The sequence below is a fragment of the Cervus canadensis genome, chromosome 21 (assembly GCF_019320065.1).
Source record: "Cervus canadensis isolate Bull #8, Minnesota chromosome 21, ASM1932006v1, whole genome shotgun sequence".
Taxonomy (NCBI): Eukaryota; Metazoa; Chordata; class Mammalia; order Artiodactyla; family Cervidae; genus Cervus; species Cervus canadensis.
Genome location: NC_057406.1, coordinates 53,401,673 through 53,415,898, shown reverse-complemented (window position 1 = coordinate 53,415,898; position 14,226 = coordinate 53,401,673). Strand labels below are relative to the sequence as shown.

Here is a 14,226-nt window from a genome sequence, read left to right as displayed (position 1 = left end):
ATCTTTCTCTAAAATCTTGAATGTAAAACTATGTAACTAAAGCATCTCACTTCTCAGGGAAAGCCCAAACACTGAAGAAAACCAAAAAAACAAAACACTAAAGCAGATGAGATCTGTGTAGAACAAGTGCCAAACCAAGGAGGCAAAACGATACAGCAGAAAAAGGCCTCGCTGAAACAAACAGAATCCTAGAGTTGAAACAGCAGATGCATTCTGGGTCAGCCCCCTTTCGTTCGGCAAGACAACACCTAAACACGTGAAGGTCACCGTATGTCACCTTAATACTTTTTAGCTCAATAATCTCCAAGCAAAAAAGACAGTGTTCTTGATTGTCTCTTTTGGTGTTTAATAATAATGAAAGAGTTTTCCCTTGAAGCTGCCACTTCAAATTGTCCTGATGCTGATCTAAGGAGCAAGTCTGTAACTGCACAAAACTCTCGAATGGCCTAACATGAATCTAAACAGACTGCTTAGGCCTTCCAAATATTTTTAAACTATGAAACAAAGATATGCCAAAGATACGTCACACAGTAAATGACACCATATATGCAGAAAGAATGATCTGTGGCAAAGCTTAGCTCTAAAAGCCCTAAACTCTTCCTATATCAGATCACTGAAACACAGGGCGATAACTCAGTCAGGTCGTCATCAATAGTGCTCCAGCTCCAAAGATGGAAGTAACTTTATGACTATTTAGCCTTCGGAAGTCACAGCTACAAATAAATGACATATTGCTATGGAAACGACAGCAAAATGCTCAACCATTTTGCTCTACAGACATAATTTAGACATCTGAAAACCAGCTTTATATGGAACTCTTTGTACTCCAGATATCTAAAAATCATTTCACCTAACGAGTAAGTCAAAAGTGAAGGCTATTCAATAACCTCATGAAAAAATAGCAGATAATACGATTCCGCGGAAGGTCACCCAGTCTGGCGATCAGCAATAAGAACAAAAATAAGGGGACGTGCTCTTTAAAAAGTGGCAGGAAGTCTTCTCCTTGGATATCCACTCAGTGTGACTAAAAGTGTGAATTTTAGAGACAGAAAGAATACTAATGAGCAGAAGAGAATGATACACAAGCTAATGGTGATATGTTGCAACATATTATGTGTAGTAGGGAAAAGGTAAGTTCTTAAAATATCTAACATTCAGAAACCAGTGATTTTTCTTTAGACAGAAGTCAACCTATCATTACCAGAAGCAGTCCACGCAGATAACAAAAGAACTGCATTCACTCACTTGAACTCTGTAATTTTTTTTCTCTTTAAAGACCAAAAATTTCAAAATTGTGCAATGCCCAGCCCCCTTGATATCTGTCCTCTTTTTCCATAAAAATCTTCAGGCTGCAGATGCCGTCACAGCACAATTGCTGAATACTGAGGGGTACAAAAAATAAAAGTGGGGAAGATTCATGGGTAGGAGAACCTTTATTGTGATTCAAGTCCATAAATAAGGCTGATCTAGGTCTTAAAAGCTTTACCCGTCATATTCAGACTCAGCATGGAGTCAGGAAACCCTGCTGCTTCTGTCACTTTTAGCCAATTGTTGGCTACAGTCAACAACCATCAAGTCCTAATGACTGTCAAGGTCTGTGTTAGGGCCACACAGCACAAAAAGAGAAATGGTGTGGCTTTTCTGGTAGCCTACTTTATTTTCCCAGGCTTCTGACGTTAAATGTGTAAAGAGGACTCACTAAAAAGAAATAGCATTGTTTTTCTATGCAGTCTACTTTGCAAAAAATATATTATCTCACTTGCTCTTTAAAGAACCCCCCTTAGGTAAAATGTTCACTTTAGATGAGTTATCCAAGACTCAGGAAGACTGGGAAATCTATCCAAGGCCACACAGACTAGTAAGTGAAGAGACTGGAAATCAACCTGGATCTGCCTGATTGTAAGACATGGAATATTCATGCTATGCTGCCTCCCAAATGGGAAGGTCTTAACAGTGGTTAATAAGCAAGTTCATTAAAACAACTCTAGTGAGAGACCCAAAAAAAGTGACAATGTGTGACCAATGTATTTATTTGACCTAAAAATTTTCAAATATTTATTTTAGTTAGTATACACTGCTGATTAAAATGTAATGAATACATTTAGGGGAAAAAATAAACAACATGTACAAGTTTTTAAAAATATATATAATCCCACTCCCAGGAATTAGTCTCACAAAATAATCAGCAACACACACAAACATGTATGTACACGGACCTCCAGTGCTGTGCATAAGAGTGAAAATTTAGCAAAAAAAGACACCTACATGTCCCACTATAGGAATTTGCTTAAACAGATTATATCATATACATGAATTCTATACAATACCTAGTAAAAATAATGGTGTGGACTTCATTTATAGATGAGGAAAGTTATTCAAAATTCACTGCTAAGTGAAAAAAGTAAAATAAAATCAATGTGTATACTTTTTCAAAAGCAAAGGAAAAAAGGTCTTAAAAAACTTTATCCAATGTTGTTACACTTTTTAGTGACTTTCTCAATTCAATGTAAGGACTATTTTACAATCAGAAAGGGAGAAGCTGGAAATCTCAACTACTGGCTGCATAAAAATGCACATTATTAACTTATAGCCTGATTCTAGAAAGGATTTAAGTCAGCTATGAATATATGTATACATTTACAACATAATATTAAATTTGACAGAAAAAACTGTCTTACCAAACTTTTGTCACCTACGCAGGTGAAGTATTTAAAAGTTTTCTGGTTTTAATGCATGTATGTGTCTAATGATCCATTTTCCATATGCGTGACATAACAGTATCTGTATTATAATTAATTTATAATTTCTGGTCTAAGGAAAGCAGTCCTACACATCTTTATAAACTCTGAAATTGTCCATAAAAGTCCTTCTGATGCATGGAAACATACTGCCCTCTGCTGGAGATGTAATCTCACATAGGTAAAATTTATCCACTAAACCTCACTATGTACACAAGATACTGCGTTGGGCAATGTGGGATTCCCTTCAAGAAAAGACAGAATTACTTTGTCTTTTACAAAAATTATAGTTACAAATAACATTCATATCAATGTATGACAAAACCCACTGGAAAAAAAAAATTATAATTACAAATAACATAAACTTCAAAGAAAGGTAATAAGAAGTAAATTTTAAAATTCTCAGTGGACATGAGTTTGAGCAGGCTTCAGGAGATGGTGACGGACGGGGAAGCCTGCCATGATGCAGTCCATGGGGCTGCAGAGTCGGACACAACTCAGTGACTACACAGTAAATATCACTTGAACATCATTTCTACAGGAAAATGTCTTTTGGGTTCTAAGTCAACAATTCACAAAGAAAATTTTAAAAAATCAGCTTTAGCTTAAAGGTTCGTTATCTATGAAAAAATTCACAGGAATCCTGAAGTCCATAAAAAAGAACAAAAGACTCAGATCATCCTCTTTGACCTAGAAAATTACACTTCTAGAAACTTAGCCTACAGATATCCTTGCCCTGAATAAAATATTACAGCAGCTTTGAAACAGCAAGAGCTGTGTGTCCATTGATAAGAAAAATTATTGTACACCTATAAATGGAACCATTAAAAAAAAAAAAAAGTAGCTGCGTATGAACTAATAAAACTCTATCTTTAAGATGTAAGTTACAAAAAAGAAAACAAGCTAAGTGGAAAACAGGGTGCAGTGTATGTAAGTAAAAGTGAAAGAAAGTGAAATCATTCACCCGTGTCCAATTCTTTGTGATCCCGTGGGACTGTAGCCTACCAGGCTCCTCTGTCCATGGGATTTTCTAGGCAAGAGTACTGGAGTGGGTTGCCATTTCCTTCTCCAATGTAAGCGAAGAACAAAACATACACCTACAACAAACTCAGGTGCTGTACATGCACAGACCACCTCTAGAGGGCTGCGCCAGAAACCAGTGTTCCTAGGTAGGACAACTACGTTTTTAGGGAAGGTGGGTGAGAGGCCTACTCATTACTACACATCCTTTTGTATCTTTGGAATTCCTTATTGTGTTTCCATTTTAAAGAACAGATCACTACTTTTAAAAATACTTGAACCCCAGCCTCACTAGCTTTCAATTTATATTACATGCCTGACAATTTCTCTATGTCATAAATCTTTACATTCCTAGAACTCCTTGTGCTCAATTTTCTACCTATATATGAAAATAAACCATAAAAAATTATTTATAATTTTCAGAAGATATTTGCAGGCTCAATTTTTCTAACTTATATATAAAAATAAAAGTATAAAAGAATTCTTTATAATTTTCAGACGATACTTGAAAACTCACCTTAAATATGATGACAATAGGTATATCTTCTGACAAAGTATTATGTCTCAAATAAAACCGTCCTTGTTTCACAGCCATATTGGTTCTGCTTTTTTTCTCATGAGTAGAGCTATAAGAAAACACAGTTGGTTAAACTACATCTCCTCCTAGTTTCAAGCTAGTAACATGCAAGAGCAATAACTAACAATCAATACGATTCAAGTGATCAGCAATGATCAGTAAGGTCCTTCCAAACAGGTACCTTCGAAAGACACGTAACTCCTCTCCAGCCTCCTCTGCCTCCATGAACATTTTAGAACACTAGAATTGTTTCTTTAGCTGTGAGATTATGACAGAAGTTCTATGTGTGAATAAGCAACAATCACCAATTCATTTTAACCTACTTCACTTTGATTCCACCTGAACTGCTTTGTTCTAATATGGGATATATTTCTGATCAATTTTAAACATTTGAAGAGAAAAACTTTAAAATGAGTCTACACCACAATAGGAAAACCACAAGGCAATGAATGCATAGTATGAATTTTTAAAATAATAATCCAGTAAAACATAGTACAGTTTTGGTATACAGTGAAGCCAAAAGAAACTAAAGAATCTCCTATTGATATCTCAGTTAGCTGAAACTTTCCTAATGGATTTAAAAACATTTCCTAGCTTTAATCCACCACAATAATAACACATACTGATCACCTATTACATACTGTGCACTGTTATTCACTCTATGAACATTAGCTGTTATCTCCTACATACTAACACTTATTTTGCAGTGTTATCCCTAAATCATGTATAAAAGAAACCAAGGCTTAGAGAAGTTAAGTATTGTAATTTCACTCCCAAGTGCCTCATGGCTAGTAAACAACTGTGGGATTCAAATCCTGATTGCCCTGGCTTCAAAAGCTGCATACAACAGGAAGATGTGGGTTCCAGAATTATTACATCTTGATTCAAATGTTGGCTTCCTCTGATGGTCAATGTCAACCTGTGAGCAAGGCCTGTTACTCACCTGAAAATAACTGCACTTATCTTGGAGAACAGAGGTGACAAATATATGTAACGAACCTAATACACTCTCTGGCTCCTACTAACTGCTCAACAAATAGGCATTATTGTTGGCTGCCTCTTCACCAGAAAAGAAAAATTCAGAAACTCTAAGCTGAGCAGTTCATTATAAGGCATCAGAATAGAAACACTATTTCATGCTGACATCTTAACCATGGCACATATTTTTTATTCCCAGAACGTTCACCTTTTAGAAAAAGTTTCTTTAATGCTGTGTGTGTTAGTCGCTTAGTCGTGTCCAACTCTTTGAGACCCCATGGACTGCAGCCAAGTTCAACTTGGATAAAATAACTAATGGCCTTTTGAACAATGTCACACTTTTCATCACTGAAAATTTTAAATCAATACTCTATGATACAGACTTACACAACCAATTGAATGACAGATAGTTTAGTTTAAATATCACACTCCCTGTTATAGAAGAGAAATAACTGGCTACCTCTGTATTCAGTGATAGCCATCCAACACCAATGGGATGATCAATATTTCGTAAGAACACCAACTCTGCCGTCCATACCTGGTAACTGAAGCACCCACAGCCCCTTTTCTGTCAGCCTCCACAATGATCCTGTTCTTAGACAGTTGCTCTTGGATAAGAATAACTTTTTCTACTCCTTTAACGATGAAGTAGCCCCCTGCCAGAGGGAAACAAGAGAAGCATCACCAGCCATTCTTCCAACAGTGCGACTGAGCAATGGCAGCAAGCTCCTAGTCTTTCTGCTGGGTTGGCCAAAAGGTTAATTTGTATTTTTCTATAACATCTTACAGGAAAATCCAAATGAACTTTTCAGCCAACTCAATACCATCACGTTATGGTACTGGGAGACAGTAGTTTAGCTGTGTCCAACTCTTTGCAATCCCACGGACTGTAGCCTGTCAGGCTCCTCTGTCCATGGAATTCTCCAGACAAGAATACTGGAGTAGGCTGCCATTTCCTTAATTTAAAGGGGTTTGTCAATATTGTTTTACAAATTGTTAACAGTCTCAGCACATGATTTAAACAAATGAGCCACAAGATAAATTTCTGGAGGACAAGGAATGCATCTTATTGGTCTATGGATCATCAGGTCCTGACATATGAGAAGTGAATTTAAAAAAAAGCCAAATAAATTAGTCTTCAGATTTTATAAGCACAGAAATAACTGACAATCTTCAGTATAAATTAAAATTCGCTCCAAGTTTTCCAACAAATCACTGACAATGGCAGATTAAGAGCAGGTGTCCAAAATATATTCTATACTTGACAAAACTCATAAAACATTATGTTACACTTTTGTGCACACAATTCAGAACAGGATAAAGTGAAACTGTTTTACATTCAGAATATAAGCAAAAACAAGGCAATATATTTGACTTGTGAAACATCCTATTATTGCTCTAGTAAAGTCACATTCTGTGTTATCCTCTTTCCAAAACCTTCTGGGATTCTACATCAGTCACTCAGTCCTGTCCAACTCTTTGTGACCCCATGGTCTATACAGTCCATGGAATTCTCTAGGCCAGAATACTGGAGTGGGTAGCCTTTCCCTTCTCCAGAGGATCTTCCCAACCCAGGGATGGAACCCAGGTCTCCCGCACTGCAGGCGGATTCTTTACCAACTGAGCTATCAGGGAAACAATATATGCAACTATAAAGGAACTAGATTAACCATAAACTAAATCAAAGTGAAACATGAATTAAGGAATTAAAATAACATTCTGTAAGCTGCTAAGCATGAAGCTTAAAAAAACTGCCTAGAAATAAGTACAAAAATATAACTTTAAAAAATTTAAACAGAAGACTCATTTTTTGCCCTGATACGGCATTCAAAACAGCCGGAAGTGAGCTACTTGTGTCTTTTCAGATGAGACAGACAAAGAATTTCATGAGATGATTCTTGAATTTTTAAGCATACTAAAAAACACCATTGAGCAAAGAGACAGCCTTGATAAACCATAGCAATAAACCAGAACACCCTGGGTGTTCACTGGAAGGACTGATGTTGAAGCTGAAACTCCAATATTTTGGCCACCTGACGCAAAGAGCTGACTCATCTGAAAAGATCCTAATGTTGGGAAAGATTGAGGGCAGGAAGAGAAGGGGACAACAGAAGATGAGATGGTCAGATGGCATCACCGACTCAATGGACATGAGTTTGGGTAAACTCCGGGAGATGGTGATGGACAGGAAGGCCTGGCGTGATGTGGTTCATGGGGTCACAAAGAGTCGGACACGACTGAGCGACTGAACTGAACTGAACTGAGGTATTGAAGTTTTAAGCCTGAAATAAAAGAGGAAACAACATACCTTTAAAAATACAGACTAACAGAATAAAGTTGGAACCAAACTGCTGTATGTTTTACAAACAAAATTTTATCCTAATTCACTAAAAGAAGAAAGGCTGATCTTGTTTCTGAGAAAAAATGGTAAATCAACAGCAAGAGCAAAACAAAAGCAAAAAAAAAAAAAAAAAAAGAAGGAGGCAGAGGGGAAATCTAAGAAATCACACCTACCTGGATCTAAAGGACATTCATTCAGTTTAGCAAATTCTGCTGGTGTTTTTCCTGTAAGAACACAGTTTGAACTGCGCAGCATTATGGGCATTCTGTTTAAAATAAAAGAAAAAGAAAATATCATATTCAGATGGTCACTGGCAGAAAGGCTGAATAGAACACAAGCTGGCCGGTGCATACACCACTGAGGGGTCTGCATTCCTGCTGGACATTTGAGGAGAGGCAGAGGGATGGCATTGTGGGAGAGAGCTGAGCGAAACGAAGTGCATTCTCAGGCACACCATTTTTCTGGTACAGAAAACAAAAACCCAAATCCACGGTTCCCTGCAACTTTGCAGACAATCCTGAGGGACTGTCAACAAATGGCGGCAAGTCTTCATTCGTGGAAAACAAAGCCACTCGCCTTAGTCACGTAGAGACAGCACTATGAATCAAAGTGTAAGGAACCAGAGACTCTCAGAACTAACCAGGCAATTCTGAAAAAGAACTAACATTTAACTGGACACAAGTCTGGTCCATTTATAAGAGAGAAGCTCTTCTCTTTTAACCCTAATAAACAGCTGTGCTAAAACAAAGATTAAATTTTTTTTAATATCCCTATTTCTTTTTCTAAGTGAAGAATGAGGAGAATATAGCCAAGTGAGCAATGTCTTAAGTATCTTCTATTTACCTGATAGAGGTACCAGCATAGCACGTGACAGTACCAGGCAGCTGGTGCATATCTGATGAACAAATGGATATTTATTGAGCTCTTGGCCTAATAATAAACAAATGCATGTTTATTAAGTTCTTTTGAGGCCAGGGGCAACACTTGAGTGGCAATTAGTTGCATTGTGTTTACAGTCCAGCATCATCATTAAACACACAATATCGTGGATCAGGTCCATTTCCACAGGAGAGTTGATACATTTCTCTAATTAGGAAAAGCAGGCAGCAAAAATGCCAGCTGGTGCTATCATTTCCAAACTTGTCCTGGGCAAATAACTTCTCCCCTAAATACTGCTATGAACATTCATTCTTCCAAGAAAGCTCAAAATATGCAAAACTCCACCAGGAAGACTGGCCAGCCCAGGAGAGTTGAATGAAATGCGTCCCTAACAGCCTGGAGCTGCAGGAGGAAATGGAAGCGGTTTCCTTAACTCTACAATTGAAACATAACAACGTGATGAACGCTGCTCCAAGAGTGTTACATGTACTGACTCTCTGGACCCATAAAGCAACCCGGTGAAGCAGGCTCCATTTCCCCCACGTTCAGATGAGAACGGGGCAAGGAGAGTGTCAGTACTGCGGGGGGTGACCTCACAGGGCCACGACGCAGGCAGCGTCAGCCTCACCTGCCAATGGGTAAGGCATTACGGATGATCCTCTGGCTGCCTCGGGTGTACTCGATATCCACCGTGATGGGAGCGGAGTACGTCATGTCCCGCAATCGGCACTGGAAGAGAATCACACAATCACTGCTCCTCCTCTGGGGCAAGAATGGGTCCCAACAGCCTCGAAGAGCCAATCTCAAGCAGAAGTAAGGCCCATGCTGGACTCTGACCCTCTGTGGTACCCAGCTGCCCCCATGCTGCCTTAAGGGAACTGGGAGTTATGACCTCACCTTCTCCATGAGGGGACAATGCCAACCACGGATCTAGACATTGCCACAGCATCCCTGCCCCTGCCAGCCCAGAAATGGGACAATAATCTTGGACTGAGTCTCTTCTCCCTGACCTGATGTTATCACCAGTCTCCTCCCACATATCTGAAGCCATTAGATCCTTCTTTGCAAACTGGGACCTTGGAAAGTCATCAATGCGGCTGGCTCACTCAAAACAGTTAACCACCAGTTCAGTGACTGAATACACACACACACATATAACTGAAGTATGTACACACACAAACTAAAAAAAATTAAACTGAATCTCCTTGTCTTCTTCAAATAAGCTAAACTATATCACAAAATTCCTTTGCAAGTGGCATGTCAGAGCGCGAATCACTCAACACATCATTCACTTTTGGAATGGTCAGTGCAAGCTTTACTTTTAGTGGCCGTGACTCACTAATTGATGCCCTTGCCTGGGCCATGATTGGACACAGGAAACCCACCAGAATCTTCCAAAGACTTCTCTAATACCTTGAAGGTCATCAGATGGCTTGTGGTCTCAAAAAGAGAATTCCTCTGAACCTCTGTCATATAGTTCATGATGCTGAATCCTCTCTTGGGCTTTTACTAAACCAAAGACAGATACAAACTTTTTTCTAGCCTAATTGTGCCTAGGGTTTTAAAACAGTCACCTCAGTCGTGTCCAATTCTTCACAACCCCATGGACTGTAGCCCGCCAGGTTCCTCTATCCATGAAATTCTCCATGCAAGAACACAGGAGTGGGTTGCCATTTCCTTCTCCAGGGGATCTTCCCACCCCAGAGACAGAAACCCGGGTCTCCCATACTGCAGGCAGATTCTCTACCATCTGAGCTACTGTGAAGCCCTATTATTGACCAGTAAGCATTGTTTATACCATTTATTTAATTAGATCAAGCCTTCTTCAGGCCTGACAGAAGGCAGGCTGGCATGATGGTTAGTGTGGACTCTGGCCTGTGTTCAAATCCTGGCTCTACCAATTAAGTTTTAAATAAATTTTCTGTATCTCAGTCATGTGAGTAACTTTAATTCCTAAAAGTGTTAATGTCTATTTTAGAATGGTGCTGGTACAGAGTACTATATAAATATTATCTTGTTTTCTTTTTTAATAAAACTATGGTGGGAGGGATTGGGGGCAGGAGGAGAAGGGGACGACAGAGGATGAGATGGTTGGATGGCATCACTGACTCGATGGACATGAGTTTGAGTAAACTCCGGGACCTGGTGATGGACAGGGAGATCTGGCGTGCTGTGATTCATGGGGAGGCAGAGTCGGACACGACTGAGCGACTGAACTGAACTGAAGGTAATAGCCATGAGAGGCAGACATTCATGGTCTTAACAATCCCTTCAAATGTGAATGAAACTGGACAGGACCCCAAAACTGCCTCAGGGACCCCTCTGTCCCCCTCAGATGCTCTCTGCCATCAGCAGGAATAGAGTTGTACGGCAGAGCCTGTAATACCTGCACCCCTAGTCTTGCGGTGGGTCCCATGACTGCCCACCCACCTGGCTCTCCCACGCTCCCCATCTCTCCAAGAGTCAAAATCCCTCCAAGAAACCTTTTCGTCCTCTTTCTCTAACTGCAGTAACACCCGTGAGCTTTCCTCTGCGTCAGGAGGAATTATGACAGCTGCAGCCTCAGCCTTCTTGAACTACTTTGAATTCGTTGTCTTCTCCCTTTTCGGAGAATACTTTTTTCCCCTATCTTTAAATCATTTTTTAAGAATATATTTTAAGGGCACTGACTCTTCCAATTAAGCCAAACGAATCCAATTAAATTATGGTTGGTAATTACCTCATGAGGGGACACTGGTCTAGTTACGTTGAAGCTTTCTTCAACATCAGGGAGCCCGACATAGATGTTAAGATATCTGAAAGGCAAGTTATTCCAGAATCAATTATATTTCTTCAAAGAACATATACACAATCAAGCTATTTTCCCTCCAAATACGAGATTACACTTTTCAGAAATGCTTATCTTGCAAGGATGGCAAATTAAAAAACTACAATTGGAGATCCTGAAGTCATAGAACACACGGTTTACAAAGGAGAGGAAATACCATCAAGCTGACTTTTTAAAAAAATACGGTAAATCTCTCAACAAAAATACTGAAATTATAGCTTCCTAAAAATGATACTTAAGAAAAAAAGCAAATGCAAGAGTATCTATAGTTTGCTATCATTCTTGTAAGAAAGGCAACATACAAATATTAGTAAATTTTATTCTCACAGAGTGGTGAATTAACAATTCTGAAACTACTTTCTATGTATCCTAGGATTGAATAAACAATAGGTATAGCTCTGTCTACTGAGACTTCAGTACCCAAATCTTGGTGTCTAAAACACTACTCTCCAATAAAGGAGACTAAGGATACTTGGAAAAATGATTGATTCCAGGCTGGAACAGGGAAAATACTACATGAACCACATCTCATGGTACCAGAAAGTAAAGGAGTGCTCAAAACTGGGGCATGTTAAAAGGTCAACTCGATGGAAGCTTCCTATGGCCAAATCTGGGACTATTTGAGAAATAAAATAATGACAGTGCTGGATTATGATGTAAATAATAAAATAACCATCTACGAGTGCATACTGATTTAAATAAAATTACAATAGAACAGGAAAGACTAGCGATCTCTTCAAGAAAATTAGAGATACCAAGGGGACATTTCATGCAAAGATGGGCTCAATAAAGGATAGAAATGGTATGGCCCTAACAGAAACAGAAGATATTAAGAAGAGGTGGCAAGAATACACAGAAGAACTATACAAAAAAGAATATCATGACCCAGATAATCACAATGGTGTGATCAATCACCTAGAGTCAAACATCCTGGAATGCTAAGTCAAGAGGGCCTTAGGAAGCATCACTACGAACAAAGCTAGAGGAGGTGATGGAATTCCAGTTGAGTTATTTCAAATCCTAACAGATGATGCTGTGAAAGTGCTGCACTCAATATGCCAACAAATTTGGAAAACTCAGCAGTGGCCATAGGACTGAAAAAGGTAAGTTTTCATTCCAATCCCAAAGAAGGGCAATGCCAAAGAATGCTCAAACTACCACACAATTGCATTCATCTCACACGCTAGCAAAGTAATGCTCAAAATTCTCCAAGCCAGGCTTCAGCAATACATGAATTGTGAACTTCCAGATGTTCAAGCTGGACTTAGAAAAGGCAGAGGAACCAGAGATCAAATTGCCAACATCTGGTGCATCATCCAAAAAGCAAGAGAATTCCAGGAAAAACATGTGCTTTATTGACTATGCCAAAGCCTTTGACTGTGTGGATCACAATAAACTATGGAAAATTCTGAAAGAGATGGGAATACCAGACCACCTGAGAAATCTGTATGCAGGTAAAGAAGCAACAGTTAGAACTGGACACGGAACAGACTGGTTCCAAATTGGGAAAGGAGTACGTCAAGGCTGTATATTGCCACCCTGCTTATTCAACTTAAATGAAGAGTACATCATGAGAAACGCTAGGCTGAATAAAGCACAAGTTGGAATCAAGATTTCCAGAAGAAATATCAATAACCTCAGATATGCAGATGACACCACACTTATAGCAGAAAGCAAAGAAGAACTAAAGAGCCTCTTGATGAAAGTGAAAGAGGAGAGTGAAAAAGCTGGCTTAAAACAACATTCAGAAAACTAACATCATGGCATCCGGTCCCATCACTTCATGACAAACAGATGGGGAAGCATTGGAAACAGTGACAGACTTTATTTTGGGGGGCTCCAAAATCACTGGAGATGGGGACTGCAGCCATGAAATTAAAAGACGCTTGCTCCTTGGAAGAAAAGTTATGACCAACCTAGACAGCTTATTAAAAAGCAGAGACATTACTTTTCCAACAAAGGTCCATCTAGTCAAAGCTATGGTTTTTCCAGTAGTCATGTATGGATGTGAGAGCTGGACTATAAAGAAGGCTGAGCACCGAAGAACTGATGCTTTTGAACTGTGGTGTTGAAGAAGACTCTTGAGAGTCCCTTGGACTGCAAGGAGATTCAACCAGTCCATCCTAAAGGAAATCAGTCCTGAATATTCGTTGGAAAGACTGATGCTGAAGCTGAAAGTCCAATACTTTGGCCACCTGATGTGAAGAAGTGACTCATTTGAAAAGACCCTGATGCTGGGAAAGATTGAAGGCGGGAGGAGAAGGGGACGATAAAGGATGAGATGGTTGGATGGCATCACCTACTCGATGGACATGAGTTTGAGTAGACTCCGGGAGCTGGTGATGGACAAGGAGGCCTGGCGTGCTGTAGTCCGTGGGGTTGCAAAGAATCGGACACAACTGAGTGACTGAACTGAACTAAACTGAAGTGAACAGATAGAAACTGAGGGGAAGAAAAAAGGTCTTCTCACAGTAGAATTCTAACATTAATGTAGAAGGAATGATAGAAAAAGATACTGGCCACTAGGTAAATACCAAAGTAATTACTTTTAAAGGTAAAAACCACCAATGCATGCTAAAGTAGTAGGTAAAACAGTGTGACAAATAAGACACTTGCATAGTCTCAAAGGATCACCCTGTAAGACAGTGATTGATTAGCAAAGGAAAGACAGTAACTTTACTGTGGAGAAACCTGGAAGATACCACCTTAACCAAGTGAACGAAGTTAAAATCACCAATAATAAAACAGACTGACATCTATACCACCTGACATGGTGCAGTGAGAGACACAAAGCATCGCTTCCGAGGCCAAAAAGGCAAAAACCATCGTAGCCATGAGCAAACAATGCACACACCCAAAGTGAGGA

The 14,226-nt window shown here is 39.3% G+C and overlaps 1 protein-coding gene across 1 annotated transcript in view; it reads right to left on the bottom strand.

The window, feature by feature from the left end:
• Positions 1–14,226, bottom strand: part of POLR3B (RNA polymerase III subunit B) — a 109,878-nt gene that overhangs the window by 88,839 nt on the left and 6,813 nt on the right. The window contains exons 5-9 of the mRNA XM_043439883.1: positions 11,253–11,328; positions 9,162–9,262; positions 7,828–7,919; positions 5,852–5,969; positions 4,276–4,384 (exon numbers count right to left, since the gene is read on the bottom strand). Of these exons, the coding sequence (XP_043295818.1) occupies positions 4,276–4,384; positions 5,852–5,969; positions 7,828–7,919; positions 9,162–9,262; positions 11,253–11,328 (496 nt within the window). The remainder of the gene's footprint in view (positions 1–4,275; positions 4,385–5,851; positions 5,970–7,827; positions 7,920–9,161; positions 9,263–11,252; positions 11,329–14,226) is intronic.